Genomic DNA, 25,089 nt, shown 5'->3' with positions numbered 1-25,089 from the left:
CGAAGTTATGGAACGCCGTTTGGGTCATACTTGTTTAGAAGCATGCATATAAACATCAACCACTAAAAGCGCACGAAAAGCTCACGTGAGTAGCTGCACATACCCACTTAGTTGCCTTAGCCAAAGACACATAGAGATAGAAGACGCATTCACTGTGTTGCCCAGTCGATACAATACGTCAGCGTGTCCGCCATATTGCGAGTGGCAAAAGTGCCATTAGGTAGACGTGGAAACCGGGTTTTCTGATGAAAAAACAAGAACGTTTAAAACAGTATCGTTTACATACAACAGATTTTGGCGAATCGTTTAAATCCAATTATTTATATCCATTTATACACTAATAATGGCAATTATTCAATACTAATAATAAAATTAATAATAATAATTATTATTATTATTATTAAATAATTCCTCTCATATAAGTAACATTTTTCAGACTGCTTTCTTCCATCTCCGAAACATTTCTAGACTTCGCCCAGTTCTTACACAACACAGTACTAAAGTATCGGTTAATGCCCTAGACACCTCAAGATCACTCAGATCCTCATCTGCAGGTCGACTTTCTGTACCACACGTCAGACTCAGTACTTTGGGAGCTCGAGCGTCGTTTCTCATATTGCTCCTCAACTCTGGAATTCTCTTCCCTCTCATATTCATCAGCTCAATTCAATAACACATTTTAAAACTACCCTCAAAACTCATCTTTTCAAAGTGGCATACCAATTTTGAATTTTGCACTGTTATTGCCAGTAATCTTTGTTTGACTGCTAATTATTGCTTTTTGATTTCATTCTTTTGTTTTAATTTTACTAATGTTGTTTAATTTTATTGTAAGGTGACCTTGAGTGCTAAGAAAGGTGCCTATTAAATAAAATGTATTATTATTATTATTATTATTATTATTATTATTAATAATAATAATAATAATAATTATTATTATTATTATTATTATTATTATTATTATTGAGACGAAAACTTGTCTGAAAGTCAAAATAGTAAGACTGCAACTGGCAGTCCGGTCTTTCTTTTAACAGTGAAATGATACACTCATTGACAAAAATAAACAATTTTATTGTATACAAATTGGCTGAATAATTTCTGAAAACATTTCACTCATTCCTCTCTCAATCTCTCTCTCTCTCACGCACACGCATTTACACACAATGTGGTTACTTAAATATATACAGGATAGGATCTAAAATCCTTGAAACAGAACTGTCTTACAAAGCTTTTTCCATGTGTTGCCACGCTGTAATTTGAGCGTATTCAGTCTGGCAATATGGTGCAGCCTTAGTTTGTGGAAGACAGACACAACTAAAGACAAGAGCATAAAATGATGGTTGTCAATTTCAAACTTTGTTTCCTCAATGTGCTCCTTGTGAAAAAACACATTACCTGAACCAATCTAAGCTCGAACAAACTGATTGATCAAAGATACACTGACAGCTTGCCCTAATGTCGACAGTCAGATAACATGCTCAGCTACTTTGACCACCTTAACTGTACCCTCAGAAGGAATCATCAAACCTCCTTTGTTTTTTAATGTGAGAAAAGTGGTAGCTTTGATCATATGATGCCGGTACAGCATCTGTTACCAAACTAGCACGCCACACATCACAGGACAGCTTTCTCAAAATCCCATGTAAGGGCTACCTCCCACTGCTTAATCAGGTGGATTTCTTTGGGAAACCTTCAATGTTTGAGAAATGTTAACAGCTAACAACAATCTACATAGTTAGTGACTAAATACGTTTAGCCAAAATATTGTTTGGAGGCTCACGTGAGCACATAAAAACATAGCTTTGTTAACTTAGCCTCCCTTAGCTAAAGTTAAGATTATAAAATGGGATTTTCTAATGGCCATATATAACCAAAACAATTGTTCAGGGATCTGGTTTGGAGTGTACAGAGGTTTGTACAATCCTAAGCAGCACATGCGTGAGGCATCTTTATCCATTACTTCACTCCACAGCAGTGCCACTCGCAATATGGCGGCGGAGTTGACGTACGATGCTGCTGGTCATGCAGCGTCTAGTAGTTCTATGTCTATGGCTGTAGCAGTTATGCATAAGTATCACCACACCCCCCAACCCCTATTATTTTAAATTTAGTTTCTTAGTAAAGGCACAAGTCTATTCACGACCACAAATTAGGTACATTGCATTTACTTCCCACAATGCAAATTAAATTAGCATAAAGCAATATCCCGTTTGAAAGAAAAAAAAGTCAGATGGGACAAGAAAGAAAAGTTAGATATGGCAGAAAAAAAATGTTAAATTTAATTACTTTCTGCTTCTGTGTTTTTAAATGTCACTGGGCTATTTGTAGCTGAATAAATCTGACAGCCTTTCCTGCCTACAGTAGTTAGCAACGGTCATGAGGATGTCTACTGCGAGGAGCAGTTGGCGATCAATGTGAGGTGATTTTGATACCGTTTTAAAACCGTTGGTTTTCACTTTTTGGAAAAAGGCACATTAAATTAATCAGAACTATCTGAAGACATCTGCATCCACCCATGCAATATAACCTTCTCCTCCATTGCACGGATACTGAAAGTTGCTGTTTATACGAGAGTGCAAAGCAAGAGCCCTCCGTGGATGGGACATTTTGTTAAATTGTGTGCAGTTTAAATGATGTGCCAAGTAACATATGCATTAACACTAATCGGAGTATCAGATGAGTATTGCCCCATGCAGTACTAGATCCTACCTTGGCCCAATGTTGCTGGGGTCTGCTCCAGCACTGCACAATATTGGCTTGAATTAATTGAGCTCAGTGAATGGATGATTTTAGCAGACTGCCTTGTTCCTGTAGATTAATTTTTTTGACAAAAAAAAGTCTTATCACCAGGTACTACAAAACGCTCATTTAAAGAACAGTTATAATTAGTATTAGATAACAGAAATCTATTGTAAAAGCATAACACTGGATAATAAATAAATAATACATGTATGTAATTAAATTAATTAATACATGTATGTAATTACACTTCAATTTCTGGTTAAACTCTTGGTGTTAACAAACTTGACTCACCTTCTGTATACTACACCCAAGCATTTTCTGTATGGAACTTACGTTTTCCCAGTTGGGGTTCCCATTAAGTATTCTGGTTTTCATCCTCATTGCACTTGCTTTTCAGGTTGACTGTTGACTCTAAACTAGCCACACGTCAGTAGGCTGTGGGATAGCTATGTGTCCTGTCTAGTGTTGGTTCATGTCTTGCGCCTGGTGTTCTGCAATCCTGAAGTGGATTAACAAAGTGTGCAAATATGTTACTTCACTAAAAGGTATTTCAGTAATAAACAATTTAAAATACTGTGAGATTATTATTACAAATGAGTATGGATTGGAGTGCTTTCTAATTTGTAATTGTTACATCATTAAAATAGTAGGAGAAATCATATTAGCAAAGGTCCAGATTACTTATACTGAAATGTCTTTGAATGCCTCAAAAGCTGAATTTGGGAAAACAGATGCTGTTTGGTTTTCTTAGAATGGTTTAATTAATTCCATAATTAACTATACTGTCGTAAATGGTTACAGGGAGGTATTAACTCCTTAGATTTGTATTCATTTAAAATAGACCATTTTTTACTGAAGCCTCTAGTTCAGGGTTATCAAGGACAAGAGCCTATCCCAGCAACATCAAGTACATAGCACACACTAAAACCACATGGGGTGACCTTTGCCTGATATTCAAAAAAGTAATTTGAAACTTAGTAAGTTTATACACAAAATGATTAATAACAAATTTCAAATAAACTCTGGTTGTGTTATTTATTATTCTAGATTACTTCAGAGAAAAAAATATTTTTTTATTTATTTAGTTTTCCAAATTCAAAAATTATAGTACACCAGTAACGGTGCACTGCACGTACACTTGACTTGAGCTTTCATAGTTTTCATACTCTTTCTCTGTATGCTTAGCATTCATTTGCTCAGAGGCTGATGCTCTTGGTGCTTCCTGAGCAGCTCTTCTTTTCTCCACCCTAGCAGCCCACTTCTTCTTTCATTGGCATCTTTTTGCATTAAAACTGATTAAATCAGTGTTTGTGTTGCAATTACTTAGTACATTTTCCTTAATTTTTCACTTAAGCTGGCACCGAAAGTGAATAGTAGACATCATTTAGTATATGTGTACCAAATTTCAGGTCAATAGGTCAAACAGTTTGCAAGCAACAGATGATTTAAAATCTTGGACAAACAAATGGATAGCCACGGTAGCATATTATATATAAAGATGACCATGGGAGAGAAGCAGATCATCAGCCCAAGGCAGAGAGGGATGGACCAACACACTGCAGGGCTTCCTCAGTTATACTGAGCCACTTGCAATTGCTAATTAGCCAAATGGACACTTCTACAGGATGTGGAACGTTAACAGCACAACCAGAGCAGAGCAAGTCCAACTCTTTCTCTCTCTTTCTCTCTGTGGCTTAAAAATTAACTAATTGACAGGAGGATCCAGATGAATTCAATCTGTGATGAAAAGCAATATGGGTGAAAATAAATTCAGTAGAATTTTTAAACTAGAGAAGGGCATACACTAAACTGTTCATAGGTTTTACATTTAAGAAGCAAGAAACATTTTAAACATTACAATTGATTTCAGTTTTAAGGTACTTTATATGGGCACGGTGTCAATGGTTTCCTGGGAAGGGAAAAATAAATACATGTATAGAATAATTCTTGCTTCAAGTAAAAAAGCTATTACTAGATGCTGGTACAAACCTAATCCGCCACAAATACAGGATTGGATTGATTTTGTAAAAAATGTGTTTATAATGGAGAAAATTACCTTCAGTATGAATAACCAAATTGATCTGTTTGTCGATTTTTGGTCTAGGTGGATTGAGTATATAACCCCTATTGAACCAGATGTTTTTCTGTTATAGAACCTGTGTTTTATGAATAGGTATTGCCTATACATCCCCTGTCTTCTGTAAATAGTTTTTCTTTTTCTTTTTTTCTATAATTGAGAGATAACCCAAAGAGATATATTGATCTGTTTATGAAGAGCTTTTTTGATAATATATAAGCTATATCTGTAGTAAACGTGACAAAAGTCATAAACAGATGTATTTGATTGTATCTCTTTTCAATAAAAACTTAAATAAAAAAAAGAAGCAAGAAACAGCACTATGATTAAAGACACGAAATTGAGGAAGAATAGATTCAGGATGGTAAAGTAAATCAATTCAATTCTTGTTGCTCTCAATTCAATTTTATTTTTTGTCCCACAAGAGAACTTTGGTTTATAAGTTAGTTTTATAGGGAGACCACAACATAACATTAAAACCACATCATAAATAACACAGCCATCAGACATAAGCTTAGTACAAAGAAGTATAATGCATATCATTGCAGAATATTTATGGTGAATCATTAGATAAAAAAAAGACACTTAAAAATTAAACCATCATTTAGACTTGGCTAATGCTTGAAGCAATGTCAACACACTATATAAGCTTGTGAATGTACAGTATATTGAACTTATTTAGAAGATTAATAGCAGTTGGGATGAAAGAGTATTTGCACCTGTTGCTTCTTATTCTAGGGACCTTGGATTGAAACTTGATGGCAATGACTGGAATTGAAAATGTAGTGGGTGAGTCCTGTCTGACAAAATACACCCTGCTTTCTGTAGTACTTGTTTATTAATCAGGTCAGTGAGATTTGACTCTTGAAACTGTGTTATTTTACTGTTCCACTGTACAATTTTTTACTTATTTTGTTTTGGTTACTAATATTAACATTTTCAAACCAGACTAGCAGAAAAAAGAGAGGCTAAACATAAGATTTATAAAAGAGTGACATAATGGTAGGACTCACACTAACAAGGCTCCTTTTCCTTAGAAAGTAGAGGCGCTGCTGCCCCTTTTAGCAGATGGCTTCTGTATTTTCGTTAAAAGTCAGTTTTGAGTCTATGATCATCCCCAGATATTTGAATATCTTAATATTAGAATAAAAGCATCGGCTAAGCAAATACATGTAAATGTCATTTTAAATTAAAAACAATTTATGATATATGGCATGAGATGTGATGTAAATATGTTTAAGTACAATTGTGACTATAAAAAATCGATTTTTTTTTCTGGTTCGTATGCAAAAAAAAACCAAAAAAATCGAATTCTGTGCTGATGAAGATCCCTGGCCCCCCTATTTCACACCACGCACTCACGCACAGCTTATGCCTCGTCATGTCAGTTTGCCCTTTATTTGTTGCACCACTGCCTCGTGACGGTTTCACTTTAAGAATAGACGTCGCAAAAGAAAATAAAAGACTACAGATCCCAGAATGCAACAGTCATCATGCTTTCCTGAACAGAAAGCGGAAACAAAAGAAAGAAAAAAAAAATCTACACACCCTGGGTGAGTGAGTGAGCGGCTGTATGAAATAGAAAAGGTCTGGTTGCGTTACGTGGACCGTCGGAAATAGCAACGAGGAGTCACCGAAAGGTACGCCAGGGTATCGGGCATTAACTATGGCGTTGAAAAGAATACAGAAGGTAAGTTTCCGAAATGTTTTCTTTTCAAGACTACAGAGGTACAATACAATAGAGTGGTACTGCGGTATAATGGTGGAGTAGAAACGGTAGAAAACCAGAGGCCTGTGAAGTAAAAACAGATTCGTTTAAGCGCAGCCCTTTTCGGTGTAACCAGATTTGACGGTGGCGTTCCCCTCAGTTAACATTTTTTTTTTTTTGTTTTATCATCATTATTATTTTTTTTGTTTCGAGCCCAGCAGCGAGGTGAAAGTTTGAGCTCGCCTCACGTTAAGCACTGCGGAGTCAAGTGGATATCATAAACAGTGTGTTAACTTACTGCCTCACGCAATAATCTGTTTTATTTGCGTTTTTAATGTACTATTCCCACTGACCTATAGAGAGCGAAACTAAAAGCCGAATACGTTCAAATATCTGTAATACCTTAAAACATTGTTTCCTGGTACGTCATTTTTTCAATTCGTTTTGTTCGTAACACATTTATGGAAATATATCGTGGGGCTCCCTGTTAGAGATACCCAAGTTGAACAAGAAGATAGACTTCAAATAGAGGTTTAAGTATATTTAATTATCTGTTATTTAACTATTCATTTTGGTTTCCCAATATAGTAAATGTAAGTTTTTATAGCGATTCGAAGGCCTTTCCTGAGAACGGCATTCTGTTGGCTGGGCCTGCAATCCTTTAAACTTTTTCTACCTAAAGCAGTTTGGGAAATCATTAAATCTAAAAAACGATTGTCAGTTAAGTCAGTAGGCGTAATGAATCCCGTTTGACCAGCAACCTTTAGTGCTTCGGCGTGACCCAATTGTGATGTGCGTCAGTTCTGGTTAAGGAGCAAGTAAATTCTAAATTCCGGCGAGATTTCAAACATTTTCATTTTTCTGTTTTTGTGTCGGCTACAATGGTAATCTTTTGACCTTTCTTTAGCATGACGTAGGCGAATTTGAATATTATGCCATTATCAGCTGAAGGTTGGATACACTTGAATCAGGAAGTTGGTAACTTCAATTTGGTCACCGTGTTGTTGAGTTAATTTTAAAATGTACATTAACACTTTCTGAGCTCCATGTATAAAACCTGACGTCTTGGTTCTAAAATGTGTCATTTTTCTCAAACCGAGTTATGTTGTGTTAGTGTCAGCTGCATGATAAGGTTTTGTATGTTTTTGCCTAAAGTACTGTGTCAGGTGTGGACACAGTTGATAACGTACAGACTCTTTACTATTCGCCCTTCCATTTTCGGTCCTACCTATTGAATTCTGATGTTCAGGGAGTATAATGCCTCCTATGACATTATTGGGTGAAAGGTGTCAACCAGCTCTGGTGGTGTGACATCCCATTGTAGCATTCTCTTATACGCACACTCCTTGTCAACTGAGTTTGCACTTAACCTAGCAGATATGGCTTTTGCAGAAAACATCACAGACATGTATAGAACATACAAACTATCTACAGACACAGAGGCAAGGAATTGAGGAGGCTGGTGAATACTGTGCTGACAGTGGAGCAAAAAAAGAAAATTCTCTGCTGTGTACAAATTTTGCATGAGGCATGTTACACACTGCCAGCACTGTACACAAATCACAATTGGTACAAAGTGCCTTAGGTAGTTAAATATCCGCAAATGATTATTCATATATTTAGTATTTTTGCCCAGGTCACATTGTCCTGAAATATTGCATGTAATGAACTGCCCAGAAGGTTTTGGAAGAAGATGCAGAGAATAGTGTGACCTGGTCAGCCCTGCTCAGTTTCATTGCTGCAACACAATTATACTGTCCATATGTAATTTAGCTGAGTAAACTTTGTTTTACTTGTTTAAACAATATTTTAGTCCACTAGCAAAAGGAACACACATTTTTAAATCTTGAGTAATAAACTTGCAATTGATGTTTAATAGGCAGTTTTCGTTATGTAGTGATTTAAGCTCCTGACATGTGATCAAGTATTGGTATATAAAAAGTGGCAATTTTTGTTGATTGCTTGAAGTAGGCTGTAAATTGTTTTATGTTCGCTTCTAAATGCATTGCTTATCAAGTACAATTATGTAAATAATTTAAATAGTGTAATATTTTTATTTGCTAGGAGTTGAATGATTTGCAACGTGATCCACCAGCACAGTGTTCAGCAGGACCAGTGGGAGATGACTGTAAGTTTAAAACTCATGTATTGAATAATTTCTGCCACAAGTGGAACAAGCTGGCATTAATTAAGAACAGATTCTGGAAGTTTTCATTATAAAACATATATTTTTTTTTTTTTTCTCCTTTTCAGTGTTTCACTGGCAAGCAACAATTATGGGACCGGTAAGTATCTGTCACACACCTTATCTAACTGGATCATGATTTTTAAAATTCTGTAAGCTGTTTAAGTACTGTAGTGGTTTCTTACAATAAGGCTTGTGGAACTGTGAGTCTACAGGTTTACATTTTAATTTAAATGGCATGTGGACAGATGTAAGGAGGCATCTTAAGTGTTTTCTAATCATTTACCATGTGTAGTTGGATCTTTGTGTACAGAAATGAATGCATTTTTCTGAGCTTGTTTTTTTCAGTTGTTGCTTACAAAAAAAAGCTCAAACTAAAATGACACACAAAAAAGCTGTTCTTAGCCGTTATTTGGTGTCTGTCCCGCTATTTTATTATTGTTTTAGATACAGCTAATGTACATTTGCAGCAAAAATAAAGCAACACATGGCACTGTTCTTGACAGTACAGTAAGAGAGCAGTGTAATACTGTAAATTAAACTGTTCAATTAAAAGTGACCAATTATGAAATTGGTTAAAAGTAAAACCTCGAGTCTGTGTTACCCAGAAAAGAGTTTTGAGATCCACTATTGTAGAGTAGTAGTTTTGTTCTGGGTATACGAAGTAGCAGTGAGATATATCATATCATTACAATGAACTGATTGTGGCCAATTACATTCATAAGCAAGTACAGTAGTCCCTCGCTATATCATGCTTCGACTTTCGCGGCTTCACTCCATCACAGATTTTAAATGTAAGCATATCTAAATATATATCACAGATTTTTCGCTGGTTTGCGGATTTCTGCGGACAATGGGTCTTTTAATTTATGGTACATGCTTCCTCAGTTTGTTTGCAGTTGATTTCATACAAGGCACGCTATTGGTGGATGGCTGAGAAGCTACCCAATCGGAGCATGTATCACGTATTAACTAAAACTCCTCAATGATATACGATATGCTTCCCACGTGGTACTTGATTGTTTGCTTTTCTCTGTCTCTCTCTCACTCTCTCTGACATTCTCTGCGCCTGACGGAGGGGGTGTGAGCAGAGGGGCTCTTTGCACAGAGTCTGTTTGCCTAGAGGATACGGACGCTCCTCTAAAAAATGCCGCTTTATAGTTTGTGTGAAGAGGCAGATATGTTCTATTTGAAATCTATGTGTAACATTTCATGGGGGAGGTGGGGGGGTTTGAATGTATTAAGTTTTTTTACTTCCCATTTATAGTTTACTATCTCAGAAATTAGGGAATCATTCTTATATTATGAACCAGCCACTTATTTCTTTATTCAGTAACTTTTTAAAAAAACTTCTTGGACAATCCAGAAATTAAGTGTATGATTTCTCGAGTGAGCACTCAAAGCATTATAAAGTTTAAAAAGTGGAAATTCTTTTAATTAAGAAATTGGAAATCTAGTAGTCATAGACTTATGACTAGTTTTCATAATGTTTCTTTAGAAATTAAAATTTTATAATACAAGATCAAGTAAGAATTAGTCAAAAACTGAATGTTAAAATAAGGCTTTTGTTTAATCCGCATAGATTTCAAAGTTCATTATGAATATGTGGCTAGTTATTTGTGAAATTTTGCTTTTTATGTAATGGTGTGTAGTGCCTTAAAGAATATGCTTTCTTTTTCCATAATGTTCTTTTCACCCATCTTGTAATAATTCAAGGTTGATGACATGATCCAAGAGAAAAAAGTTAAATTAGGACATTTCTCATACTTGTAATGCATATATGAAACCCATGTATAATTACATGTTGAACCCTCCTCCACCTCTCCATTCCACATTGTGCCTTTCTGGTCCTTGGGGAGCAAAAGATGTGAATTCAGTGCCCATCTCTCTTATATAAGTTGAGACCCTGAAGTCTATCCGTGTTTCACAAAAGTTTTTATATATTTGTGTGTATATATGTATGTTTGTGTGTATGTATGTGTATACGTGTGTGAGAGAGAACACTTTCATTAATAGCAGCTTAAAATTCAAAAAATTGTAAAAAGTAAATCAAATGTGTTGAGCAGCTCGAATTGAGAAGTTTTTAGAGTGGGGTGTTGGTGGTCCAAACATAATCTATAGGATTAAACTAAACCTGTTAATATTCCCCATTTAAAAATTCAGAAAAAATGAAACGTAACCTTAAGATTTATTTTTCATTTTGCTTTTGTTTTAGGAGTTGTCAAGTCAGCGTCCTCTAAAAGACACATGTTGATTGAGGTTGCTTTCTTGACCCTGAAAGTGCTCTTTAAAATGGCAATTTTAAAGTTGATATAAGAAAAATCCGAAATATGGCAGTTATTTTCCATTATACTGTATTTGAGTAAGAAAAATAGCTTTCATTTGCCACAATGATTGCTTAACTGTGTTAATATAAAATAGCAAATTGGGGACCTCTGGATCAAAATTGAGATGAAAATTGAGAACAGGAGTAAAATGATACCTTCATCTTTTGTTAGTACACCTTCTAACCAAAAAGCAGAACGGTGAGGTAGCAAAATCTGTTAATTTTATTAATGGCAATTCACGCTAACAATTAAAAATGATAGAAATACTGATTGTGGAAGTGATGCGGAAAACACAGAAGTATTGCAGCATAGTATATCTGGAGTAACACTGTGCCAAAATTAGTGCAAAGGGTTTTTTTGTTTTAGAATTAAATGTCACAGTTTGTTTTTGAATAAGAGCTTTTTTTTTTCTTATACATTATCAATGTTCATTCTTGCAACCCTAATGATGACCTAACTATGTTGAACAGGTTAGCAGCAGCTCTACTGATAACCTAAGTATGTTGAAATCTTTTCAGCAAATGGACTGACTTGTTTTTCAGGTGTGTGTTGCTGCTTTGCAAGTAATGCTTCCAGAATAGTCTCCATATCAGTTCTGGAGTGACCTGCCCATTCTAACCTAATCCTAGAATTTGTGTGGATGAAGGTAGAGCAGAGTTCCATCACTACCTAATTTGACTTACTTAATTTTCTATTTATGCATTTTCCTCATTCACTAGTAGACTTATCAGAAATTGATGGATGTTTAACCTTATCACTGGAATCATAAAAAAAAAAAAAAATTTTAATATAGTAGGAATTATATACACGCACTAGCTGAAGCCCACCATAGCATATGGCGGTGTAAGAACAGGAATGGAAAACTGTGAGAAAGGAATTCAGAAATCGAGAAGAAATAAATACATCTTGAAAGATGCAGGTGTGAATAGGTGTTTTGGTGGTGACGACAGCCAATGAGTCGAAAGATCTAACCCTAGAAAAAGCCATGTACAACTGACCGTGGCTGAAGACTGGTTGTTAGAATTATTGTGAAGAGTAAACCGCATGTGGGTATGAGGAATGCCGCGCTTCTGAAATTCGATTACGTAAATATAATCGACAACCTTAAAAAGATGTTTTTGTAGAATGTCTCTTAAGTAATTCCTGCAGCTTAATCCAAAAGACAAGTACTACAATATCAGGTCTTTGGGTGTCTGACAGTGCATGTAGAATTTCCGGCCAAGCAGGATTACATGTAAAAGTGATAAATGAGGCTGTCCGAATTTACGTACTATGGCCATGGCATCCTGCTAGTTTTGTTGCATGTATCTTGGACTTCCTGGAAATGTGGTTGGTAATATGATCATTTTGTCTACACGTACGTTATTTTCAGCGTTTGCTTGCAGTGCGTCTGACAGTCCTTTGTATTGTTCCACGCGCAAATCTTTGTTGATCTAATCTGCGATAGTTGAGATGCGCGCGCCCTTTGTTTTAACATACACATCCACAATGTACTGTTGATGTTTTAACATACACATCCACAATGTACTGTTGAAATAGTTTGCCGCTGGAGTGCAAAATACTAAATGCATTCCTCATTGCTAATCTGTACGCGTAAAATTGGCATTGAGTAAGCCTTCATTGCTTGGCGGTTCTTTTATTGGGAACATGTTATAAATTTTTGTGCCAGCCAATGTCTCCTTGAGGGAATAAAAGTGGGTAAACCGTAGGATCACAATTCATATTGAGCATGAAACTCTGCTTACAGGAGTTGCCTATGGGACAGATGCAAATGTCCCTTTCGGCAGGCGGTTCGCCATCTTCTCCAACGAAAATTGCTGCAATATTGATGTGACATTTCGGGGCATTGTATCGTTGTAAATCCTGCCAAGGTTTTCCTCGAAAAGCATTCGTACAGATGCTGTTGGATTGGACTGAGTGATTTCATGCATATGTTTGTATGATTTAGTGAAGGGTTTGATGGTTCAGAGCATGGAAGCTAGCTGGAGAAGTAAATTTTCGCTGCATGTAGAGTTTGCTTTAATTTGTAAGCGTACTTGAGAAGCTTGGCGAGAAATGCCGTGTCGGCTGCTTCCTCAGTTGGTTTGTGCCCAGTTGATTTCATACAAGGGAAGGGATGCTATTGGCAGATGACTGAGAAGCTAACCAATCCGAGCACGCAGTTAAGTTCCTGTGTGCTGAATGCAGTGTTAACCAGGAAGTCTCGTCTCGCTCATTCAGCATCGACGTGTTTCGCTGTGTAAAGAATTAACTGAAGCCCTTCATTATGGCTCCAAAACGATCTGCTGCTGCTTCAGGAGCCGTGCCCAAGCGCCAACGGAAGATGTTAACGATTGCCGAAAAGGTAAACGTTTTGGATATGCTGAAGGAAGGGAAAAGCTACACCGCTGTAGGACGCCAGTACGGCATCAATGAGGCTACGATTCTTTTTATTTAAAAAATAGGAAAGGAATATAAGATCTACAGCCGCAGTGTCCTTTTTAACCAGGGTGCAAAACGAGTTGTAAGCGGATGTAATAAGGCATTAGTCTGGATGAAATCTGCTTTAGGGATTTGGATTGAAGACTGCCAGAAGAACGCCAGTGCTACACAATCGCCTGAAGTGGCTCCTTTAGAAGTGCTGTTATGCTCCCCTTTGTTGTGCAGTAAAATTAAACTCATTGTTATCGGACAAGTCATCGTGTCATTGTTGGTGAGTAACCATAATTAATTTTCTACTTACAGTACTTAGTACATGTACATACGTTTAGTGTCACTGTACACACATTTACTGTATACTATTTTTCTTGCATTGTGCGTATTTATTGCTGGTGGCCTGTCTATCGTAATGGCTGTAACATATGTGATATCGGAGACACTCGATATCTTTAAAATAATTAGGTTTTACTTTATATAAACAGTGTGTTTATATACATAATTTCAATGAATTTTACCTAATATCTAAAAGAATACAAAGGGATTATGCTGTATAACTGTGCGGGCAATATTTATAAACAGTGTGGGAGAGTTTATAAGGGCTTAAATTATATAAAAATAAACATACAAACATATGGTTTCTACTTCGCGGATTTTCACCTATCGCGAGGGGGTCTGGAACGCAACCCCTGCGTATCGAGGAGGGATTACTGTATATAGAAAATACAAACCCAAAGTGTCTTCTCCTCCTGAGTGAGTTATCATAAGATACCAAAGAGCTCCACTTGATAAGCTTCCCATGGCTCCCGTATTGATTTTTTGATTGTTTGCTTCTCTCTCTTTCTGACATTCTCTGCTCCTGACACACATTATTTGAAGAGGAAGATATGTTTGCATTCTTTTAATTGAGAAAGAAATGTCATCTCTGTCTTGTCAAGGAGCACAGTTTAAACTTTTGACTAAAGGGTGTGATTTCATATCTAGAGGGCTCTAATAATGTTAAAAGTGTGGGAGAGTTTATAAGGGCTATAAATATATAAAAATAACCTTACAAACATATGGTTTCTACTTCGTGAATTTTCATCTATCGCAGGGGGTTCTGGAACGTAACCCCCGCGATTGAGGAAGGATTACTGTATAGTGGAACCTCGGTTCATGACCGTAATTCGTTCCAAAACTCTGGTTGTAACCCGATTTGATCGTGAACCGAAGTAATTTACCTCCTAGGATTGTATGTACAGTGGTGTGAAAAACTATTTGCCCCCTTCCTGATTTCTTATTCTTTTGCATGTTTGTCACACAAAATGTTTCTGATCATCAAACACATTTAACCATTAGTCAAATATAACACAAGTAAACACAAAATGCAGTTTTTAAATGATGGTTTTTATTATTTAGGGAGAAGAAAAAATCCAAACCTACATGGCCCTGTGTGAAAAAGTAATCTGTCTCTCGCGGGCCTGTGCGACACACATAGAAAGACACACACAGGGAATGCACAGGAAGAGACTGAACACGTGCCGTGTGGCCCAGCGCATGCGCACTTCACCAGAAGACACACACACAGACACCTGGATGCACACAGGGGTTTTATTAAAGAGGATTGCAGTAGACCTTGCCTTTTCAAATGGTGCTTTTGTCAGTGTTGACCCATGTTTTTTTTCTCAACTATTATGCTAATGCCATTGGGGTTGTGTGTGATAAAAGGACACCGTAAAAAATGCTCAAACTTGGCACCTTTTAGCTTGTTTGAAAGCCAGTTAAAGTTCTAATATCTCCCACAGGCTCCCCAGCTTATTGCCGAGTTTGACACTTATTTCTAACTACTAGACTTGAGTGTTCACATTTTGAGATAGACGTTATCTTGAATGATTGTTTTGCACTTGGACATTAAGATATTTTTCCCCAAAAAATGTGCTCCGTGGTTACTCTCTCAGATGGGTGTTAGCATATCATAATCCCTTCGACAAATAGCGAGTTTTCCACATTCGACTTATACGACCGACATTCTAAAATACCAGAAATTATATAGTCCCGAATTATCCGCGGGAGAACTTATCCACAAGTATACACAGTAGTTTGTTCTCTTTTATGTTATATGCAAAGTTATTAGTAGTGTTATAAGTAGTGTGGTGAGTTTTTTGCAATGTAGTATAAGCCCACAACATCAGGAAAAAAGACATTCATATTTTAAGTTTGCACAACATATAATATCCAGAATAATTCAAAACAAAACTTTACTTTTGAACTTTTTAAAAAAAAAAAAAAATCATAAACTACTACAGTGACATACACCTTAATTTAACAAAAAGCAATATCCTTTAGAGAAACGAAGTACAGAAGTATTTTCACAGCTGAATTGGACAAATTAACATCATGGTCAAGCTGAAACGGGCATATCAACTCTGAGCTCTGTAGTGAAAGCTGTGTCTCCTCATTGATTAAATTGTAAATTTTGAGAACCTCGGCAAAATAGAAGTATTTTCAACCAGATACTTAATACTGAGGGTTCATTGCATCAGTCTTATTGTTGAATGAGGCTTTTTCCAACTGAATGAGACCGTAATACTTTTGATCAAAAAATGGGTGATGGGATCAGTGCTGTCATTTGATCTGATCCTTTCAGTTTTTTCTCAGCTGTCTGGATGACTTGCAAGGCAAAAAGTTTCCCTTCACATCAGGACTTTACACTGATGTAGCATATTGCACAGGATGTGTAGTCCTCCCACCCCCTCAGTAGTTTTTTTTTTTTTTTTCCCCCCCACTGTTGACAAATGGCAGTACTAGCTTCAGCAGCCTCATTGTACTTATTGTACTTTTGCCATCTCAAAACAATTACTCATATAGCCCATTTTTTGTAGATGGGTGTATCTCTAAGTGCATTACAAATAGTGAATGTGCTGCAAAAACATTTTGAGACCTGTGAATATTTCCCAATGTGCTGTAGGTACTGTTTAAACTTTACTCAGTTTACTTGAAATTTTATTTCAGTGTGTAGACCTAATATATATTAGGTGTGATCATAGTTGCAGTTGTCCTATGTCTGTGTGGGCTGATGAAGCCCCATTTATTTTTTTTATTATTGTTCTGCAGTTAGGTAATTTACTGTTTCTCAAAAAAATGCGCATTGTTTTATCCCTTAATGTAAGAACTGCTGACAGGTTTCAATATCACAAAAGGAAAAAACATTTTAAAGCATGAAATGACACTACAGTTCAGGAATGTTTGACAGAAAAAACTTCAAAAATTAACTATTAGTAACTGTCATCCTTGCATTTCTTTTTGGAGTTTCTAGTAAAAAATGTGTCTTGGAATACCTTTTGTAAAAAGGGACACAACTAAACTTTTGTGTAAAATTCTAGTTATGCTTTTATCAATGTCTCACTGTACTACCACATACTGACATTTTTTCTCCTCTCTTGTTAAGTTAGTTAGTAAAGGAATGTTTTTAATGAGGGGGGAAAAAAAAATTACTAAGCAGTGAGTTATTTAGAATTTATAAGACAAAGTTTGAGTAGTATTAGGCCAGTTGAATTGGTATCGGGAAGTGAGTGGTGGACCCATACAGCATGTTGCTACACAAAACAAACAAAAATAACTAAACTCTCAAAACATGTTTCATTGTTTTTGCACACAGAAACAAGTTGTTTCCTTCACACCAAACTGTCCTAGGTTAAAGAGGACAGGACCAGAAATAATGTGTAAAAGATCGGAGATCAACTCCCCCATTTTTCTTGTTCATGCTAAAGAAAAATACTTTGGTGAGTAGCATTAGTTAACTATTGTGCCCTGGAATTACAAAGGCTTATCAACCACAAATAATATTGTTGATTTTAAAAATCAACTCATTTTTGTGAAACACAAATAGACTTCAGTGTCTCAACTTATATAAAATATAGATAGGTACTGAATTCATATCTTTTGCTCCCCAAGGACCAGAAAGGTACAGTGTGGAATGGAGAGGTGGAGGAGGGTTTAACATGCAATTATACATGGGTTTCATATATGCATATTCTTAATTTTCCTGATGTGTGAATGAGCATATGCAACTCAATTATTTTAACAGATGTGTTGAATCTGCAGGAATGTAGTCGGGACCAATAGTTAGACACCCATAGGTTTTATCTTTATAATGTGGAATGTAACATGTTTAGTTGGTTTTGTTTTGCTTTTGTATGTTAACTATTGGCCTCTTGGTTAGCTATTATGAATATGTAAATTGCCACTGTACAGGAATCAAACTGATTTTTAAAACTGCTTTAAGGTGATGGCATTTTTCACTAATAGAACATTCAAAAAATAGGTGCAGTATCCCTTAAGCACTGGAAATAGTGGAAAACCGCTGAATTGTAGGGCATTTTGCTTAGTGGTGGTTTAGAAAGTGATATTGGAAGAGAATGTTTTGGGTAAAGCCTGTTCTTTGCTATTCTCCTGTACTGTCCCTATAACAAGTAACTCCCAGTCTTGGAGGTTTTTCACATTTCATTTTTATACATCATTGTGTCTCCGTGGATTTAATTTACCTTTTTGACACTGATCAACAGAAAATACTTTTTAATGTCAAAAGTAGGATAAGGTGTTCACAAAGTAGTGTAAACTAATTAAAAATATTAAAAAAAAAACAAATGATTGCGCAAGTATTCACCCCATTTACTATGATATACCTAAACATCAGTCGGGCAGCCAATTGCTTTTGTAAGTCGCATAATTAGTCAAATGGTGAACACCTGCTTGTAGTTGCAGTGCTTTAACGGATTGTATAAGACCCCTTTATTGGGAATGTTCAACTAATGGTGAGTCAGCAAAACCTAGACACAAAGTCAAAAGAATACTTCTTCACGTAACTCCAAAAAGATGAGTGAAAAGCAGCAGTCAGTGGAATGAATGTAAGAAAACGTTCAAGTGAAGCATGATCGTGGCATCATCAATCTTGGGGGATGCTTCTCTGCAACAGGTCCTGGTAACCTTGAGAGTAGAGGGTAAAAATGAAAGCAGCAAAATGCATTGAAATCCTCATACAGTCTAAAATCTTCCTGCAAAACGCAGGTTTCTGTTTTTGAGTGAGAGAATGGCCCCAATTATAAATCCAAAGCAACACAGGAATAGCTTTAAAGGAACAATGTTAATGTCCTGGCAGTGCAGAATTAGGGTCAAGATCTTAATCCAGTTGAGAATTCGTGGCTGGACTTGAAAGGCTGTTCACTAACACTCCCCATCCAATCTGAAATAAATTGGACAATTTTGCAAAAACTGAGGAAAAATTGCAGTGTCCAGATGTCCAAAGCTAATAGAGACCTATACATGCAGGTCTAAAGCTGGAATTGCTGCCATAGGTACATCTGTGTTCCCACCTGAAGGGGGTGAATACTTGCACAATCAATTATTTTGTGTTTATAATTTAGATCACTTTTCAGAGATCTGTTTTCACTTTGATATTTTTTTTTCTGTTGATCAATGTCAAAAAAGCCAGATTAAATACACTGTGATTCAATATTCTAGAATAATAAAATCTGAAAACTTCAAAGGGTTTATTTTTGTAGGCACTGTGTGTTTGCAAATTATACTAAGCAGCACACACCAAAACACAATTTCTTAAACATTTTTTTTACCCAATACAGGGGTGCATGGAGCCAGAGACTATCAGGGGCAAGACGGGAACTATATCTCGTTGGGCCAGTAGTCTTATGTGGGGTTTACTTATTGAACTACTCAAGTTCTCTAAGGTGTGGGAGGAAATTGAAGCACACATTAGATACCCCTGCTGATATTGGGTGAATGTGAAAGTGCTCAACTAAAACAGTTGTTGCCTGTTCCCCTGAATTAGTTTAAATAGATTTGAGAATGTGTATGTTTATTATAGGAAAATTCTCATTTAGTTAGCTAATCAGTAAAGCGCAGATTTCTGTAAAAGTGAAACATTAAAGAAAAAATGCTGTATAACAACATTCAAAGTTGAATAAAGTTTGAGCTTTTTACTGTTATGGTAAATGTCTGATTACGGCAATTCAACTCATGACCAAAATATTTTTTATTTTTCAGAGTGATAGTGCCTATCAAGGAGGAGTGTTTTTTTTGACAATACATTTTCCAACGGATTATCCTTTTAAACCTCCAAAGGTCAGAATGACAGCTAAAGTCAAAATGCCCAAAATGTTAATTAGTGGTGCCATTTTAAGTCTTACTGGGCTTTTCTCATCATTAACAGGTAGCTTTCACAACAAAAATATACCACCCTAACATAAACAGTAATGGAAGTATTTGTTTGGATATTTTGAGATCACAGTGGTCACCTGCATTAACAGTATCAAAAGGTAAGGGAATCTGCTCGTTTTATTTTTTGCTTTTTATTGTTTTATGTATTACAAGCTTTCTTCTGACTTCAGTTTTTGTTTTGTTTAGCATTCTTAGAATGAATGGTAAAAAAAAAATCAATACAGCAAAATTTGAAAAATGTTACAATCTCAAAAAGAGAGGATGTGGTACAGTTGTATGCATGTGTTTTTTTTTTTTTGTTTGGTTTTTTTTTTTTAAAACTGGCTTCAATAACCTCCTACCTGTTAAAATGACAGCCATAACATTTTCTCTTTCACTTTTTTTTTCCCTTTAGTTTTATTGTCCATATGTTCGTTGCTTTGTGATCCCAACCCAGATGACCCCTTAGTACCAGATATAGCACACATTTACAAATCAGATAAAGAAAAGTAAGTATAATTTGAACAAACAACAATTATTGGAGGCTGCCATAATGATGCAGAAGTTAGCATGTGTGTCTGTCCTCGGGAGACTTGGTCTGAAGTCCGGACCCATTCATTGTGTGTGGAGTTTGCATGTTCTAACCCATGTCTGAATTAATTTTTCTCTGTGCTTTTCTGTTTCTCTCCAACATTTTAAGGATGTGCATGTTGGATTATTTGGCCACTCTCTAAATCTGCCAAAGCATAGACAAGGCTGTGTGCATGTGTGTCGCCTGTGATAGATAGGTACCCCATCAAGCATAGACTTTGATTCCCTGTAAACCCGAATTGGAAAAGCCAGTACAGTACATTGATTATTACCAGGACTATTGTAAAATTAAAGAGTAAAAAGAAACTGACACATTATTGTGACTATTTGTGTTTTTCTTTTATGTATCTCTTAAGGCCAGGACCATCATATCTGCATGTGTGTTTTTTTTGTAAAAAAAAAAAAAAATAGGTCCTGGTAAGGATTTGATGCCATTATTTTCAGTGTTTTTTTCCTTTTCAAAATTCACATAGTATAAAAGTCAGAATTTTTTTTTCTTGATCTTTGAGATCAGTAGAATGCCATTCTGCATTTTGGTAGTTCAATTCAATATACCGTTAATAGTACAAAATTATGCAAAAGGTTTGTAAGGGATGACACCTAAAGGTGGTATGATGGTCTAAATTATGATTTAGCTAAATCATTGTAATCTATTGTTGGTCACCTCATTCATTAAATAAACACAGTCAAATATGAAATTTTTGTTACACTTCTAATTTGAAGGAATCTCCATGTATTCAGTCTACAGAACATTTTTCAGTCTCCCACTATGTATAACCATGGCAGTGTTTATGAGCATTTTTGTTTTGATGGGTACAGGTGTTCACGAAAGGTACATTAACCTCCAATTCTTTTTTTTATATTACTGGACAATTTTAATGCTGGAAATGGCAAACGTTTTATTTACACTTACACTCCGCAATACTTACCTGTGTGTCATTTACTCATTCTAATCTCGGACAGCAAGGTCCAAGGCTGGCTAGTTCAGGTTCAGTAACAGTGATGGCTGCTGCTGGTCTCCTGAGTGTCAATACCCTCCTAAAGGCCAGAAGTGTGCCTCACTTAATGCCAGGACACCTGAATTGCTAACCCTGAAGGGGGTGACTTTTTTAAATTTATTGAATTTATTAAAAGCAAATAACATTCCATACAAGCAAGTCAAATTTTACAACACTTAAGTTCAAATGAAATCAACCCCCACCCATGAAAGGGAGCTAAGCCAACAGAGTAAAACTTTTTAAGAGTACGAAAAATAAGTAGATAAAAATAATTGAAATAAGGGAAGAGAATCTACTTCCTCAATTTAAATGCTTATTCTAAAATGTTATTGATTAGATCCTGGCAGGTTTTAAAGTTTTCCATAGATCCTCTAAGTGAGAATTTGATTATTTCCAGTTTCAAATATATAACATCAGTTGCCCACTGATTTAAAAGAGGTGGGTTATGGTTCTTCCAGTTGAGCAAGATAAGTCTGTGTGCCAATAGTGAAGTAAACACAATTACAGTTTGTCCTTCTCCACTTTAAGCTCATCTGGAAGTATACCAAACACAGCTATGAATGGATTAGGAGAGACTGTGACACCAAGGATGTCTGAAAAGAATTTCAAGATTTTGGTCCAAAATGATAATTTGGTGCACACCCAAAACATATGACTCAATGAGGCTGGTACTTGATTGCAACGTTCGCAGGTTGGATATTGCCCTGGACACATTTTGGACAATTTTAAACGAGACAGATGTGCTTGATAGATGATTTTACGTTGAATAGTTGTTTGCTTTGTGCATATGGAGCTAGAGTGAATTCTGTGCATTGCTGCTTTCCAATTCTTTTCTGAAATGTTGAGTGAGGGATCATTTTCCTGCTGTTCTCTGGGATCTTTGAAACTGAGTCCTTAAGACTGATCAATATTTTTTTTCCCTTGAGTAGAAGTACGTGGGAGGTGAGGAAAATTGAGCAGGTTTTGTTTAGCAAAGTCTCTAATTTGGTGGTAGTGAAAGAAATTTGTTGCTGGAAAGTTAAATTTGGAGTGTAATTGTTCGTTGGACACACAGATGTGGTCAATGTACAGATCTCTTTATCCCGAATGTTTTCCAGGCATTAAAAACTGCGTACATTTGAGATGGTGGGGGAAAAGGTGGTTATTATGCAAAGGGCCACATATAAAAGCTTCTGTATCTTGAAGTCCTTCCTATATTGGTTCCATGTGAATGAAGCACATTTGGATTGTTAGTATGTTAGCGATAAGTAAGGAATATAGAGAAGTACTGCAGGATTTTATTTATATTGCAGACCAAACTACTGTTTGTTCATCTATTTGTGTCAACGATAGATAGATATTCAATGTCCAGATATTTATAGCTTGTGTATTTGCTGCCCAGTAATAAAATTGAAAGTTAGGTAGAGCCCAGTCACCTTCTGCCTTAGGTCTTTGTAGGGTCACCTTTTGGATATGCGGATGTTTTGAATTCCAAATGAGGTTTTGAATCCACCTTAAAGTATTTATTGATGTATGGTGGAATGTTTTGAAATAGAAAAAGAAGCTTAGGAAGGATATTCATCTTGACAGTGTTAATTCTTCCAGGTAAAGTGAGCTGAACAAGACTACAAGTCTTAAGTTTTTCCATGCATTTTCAAACTACCTTAGCAAAGGCCAAGAGGTTCATCAAGAACGGCATTCCTGCTGGAATGCATGGATATGGTGCTCTGCTTCCAAAATAGTCACCTTAGAAGGGGCTGCAAGAATGAAGTTGCACAAATCAAAATGCATTAGTAGTGTATGGCTAAGACTTGCTTCCTCAGTTGCATTACCTTATTAGGGGCCACAGAGGAACACAAACATCTTTTGGATCAGTCATGGTTACCCTTGTAAAGGCTGCACAGTTACTCTGACAGAGGCGAAGGTTCTCCTGCAGGGTATCCTGATTACTCCCTTTGAAAAAGGTTAAACAAATAAGATCGCTCAAACGAGCACACTGGGGCAGATGATATCAATCGAGGCAAGTTTCAGATAGGTAATATTAAACGTTAATGATTACATTTGTTTGCAGAGATACCAAGCATTAAATACGAAACATCAAAAGTAGGAGAAAACGTATAACTGGAATGATTTAAGATAAGTGTTGGCAAATGCAAACTTTGCTTTAGTATAACCAACCAGTAGAAAGATGTCTATGTAATTTAAAGAGTCTTTTTTTCTTAACGCAACTAAGGCGCTTTTTTTTTTTTTTATTAAAGTGCGCTTTAATGATGCATCTTAAGTCTGCTTCTTCGTTTGGGCGTATTTTAGGTGGTACTGCACTTTTGTCCTCAGATGGTATGATGGTTCAGTGTGACTTCAGAATACCTACACCATCATATTACCCCCAACCAACAACCCCCTCACTTTTCATAGCTGCACTTCCAATTAATTTCTCATATTAAAAGTTGCGTGTCGTCCCTCCGTTTAAAAGCCACTCTCAAAAGCTGTTTAGTGTTTGCATCCTGCTGATACATGTGGTTTCTTTTATATCAAGGCTTAATGGCTATTTTTAGTAAGTTATATCAGTCAAAATTGGATGACTGAGAATTTAGAATGGCAGAACAGCAAGGAGAAGGGCAATATTATTTTATGCTAATTACCAGGTAGTTCAGAAGATGAGCAGATCTAACTGACTCGCATTCTAGAGTGGTCTCAAAAGTAGCCCACAGTGTTTTCTGAAACTTCTAAACCTTTGTAAGCACACCCTTTCTGCCTTATGTAGGAAGTCTGCTTTTGCAGCTGCTCACCCCATCCCCTTTGCTGTCTCTGGTCTCATTGAGCTAATCACCTGCTTGTGCCGGAATTTTTGCTTTGCCCAGCCTTCTGCTAAACTCCTGTTTAGATACACAGAATTAAATGTAATCCTAGTTTTCCCTTATAGCCTCTACAATAGAGTTAATAGTCTGGTTACACAGTTTATTCACTTAAAAGCTTCATCTTAGCCATAATATTCTAAAATAAAATAGACAACTTAAATACTACAAGTATTATTTATAATAAACTGAAAAAATTGAAATTTTTATCCCCTTTAAGTTTTTTGTCTTTGGAGCACCCAGTTGCATTATGTACTGGCAAATTTTGTAGTGTAGTTACTTTTTTTTTTTTTGTTTGTTTTTTAATTCTGGACTCAGAGTTGATGCTTGGCAAATGTCTTGTGCAGCTGGCTTTTTGCACTTACTGGGAAAGCTGATGCTTGCTTGTTTTGATTAGTTGTTTCATACTGTGTTCACCATTTTATTTCTACATTTTTTTCTTATTTTTCAGGTTGCAAGAATGTTTTTATTTTTTATGATAATGCATTATTTAACATGTATATAATTATTCCTTCCAGATATAACAGACTAGCAAGAGAATGGACCCAAAAGTATGCAATGTAAAGGAAACCCAACAGAACTTTTTTTTTTAAAGTCACAAAGCACTGTAAATTCTAGAATCTAAAATGTTGAATTAGGTTATATTATTGAACAATCCGAACTGTTAACCTGTTTCAAAAAAGGCAACTATACTTCTCGAGTTGATGTTTAGTGTTTTGCAAGGGAAAAATCTCAGAGTATTCCATAAGAAGGCTTAACAGCTTGTTTGAATTGCAGTTGTTTTTTTTTTTTGTTTTTTTTCTCTTCATTAAGCACTTTTGTGTTTTTTTTTTTGATCTGTAAAGTTAATTACAAGTTACTGTAATGCAACTTTATTGCTGTTATCATCCATAGACTAAATCTTATTTACTTCCATTCATTGTTTTCTTATTTTGTTCTTGTAGGTAGTTTCTAATTTTTTCTTTTTAGAGATTTTTATTGTATAGTATGAAAGCTATACTGAATCTATTTTTATTATTT

The 25,089-nt window shown here is 35.9% G+C and overlaps 1 protein-coding gene across 1 annotated transcript; it reads left to right on the top strand.

Annotated features, from left to right (window-relative positions):
- The first annotated feature begins 6,298 nt into the window (after positions 1-6,298).
- ube2d1b (ubiquitin-conjugating enzyme E2D 1b) lies at positions 6,299-24,663 on the top strand. Its single transcript, XM_039771606.1, has 7 exons — positions 6,299-6,509; positions 8,592-8,655; positions 8,781-8,812; positions 19,494-19,571; positions 19,660-19,765; positions 20,062-20,155; positions 24,588-24,663. Exons 1-7 carry the CDS (start codon positions 6,486-6,488, stop codon positions 24,631-24,633), a joined length of 444 nt encoding a protein of 147 aa, XP_039627540.1. The 5' UTR covers positions 6,299-6,485; the 3' UTR covers positions 24,634-24,663.
- Positions 24,664-25,089: the final 426 nt, after the last annotated feature.

Source organism: Polypterus senegalus, chromosome 1, assembly GCF_016835505.1.
Source record: "Polypterus senegalus isolate Bchr_013 chromosome 1, ASM1683550v1, whole genome shotgun sequence".
Lineage (NCBI taxonomy): Eukaryota > Metazoa > Chordata > Cladistia > Polypteriformes > Polypteridae > Polypterus > Polypterus senegalus.
Note: the sequence above shows the minus strand (reverse complement) of the source record. Positions and strands in the feature narration are given on the sequence as shown.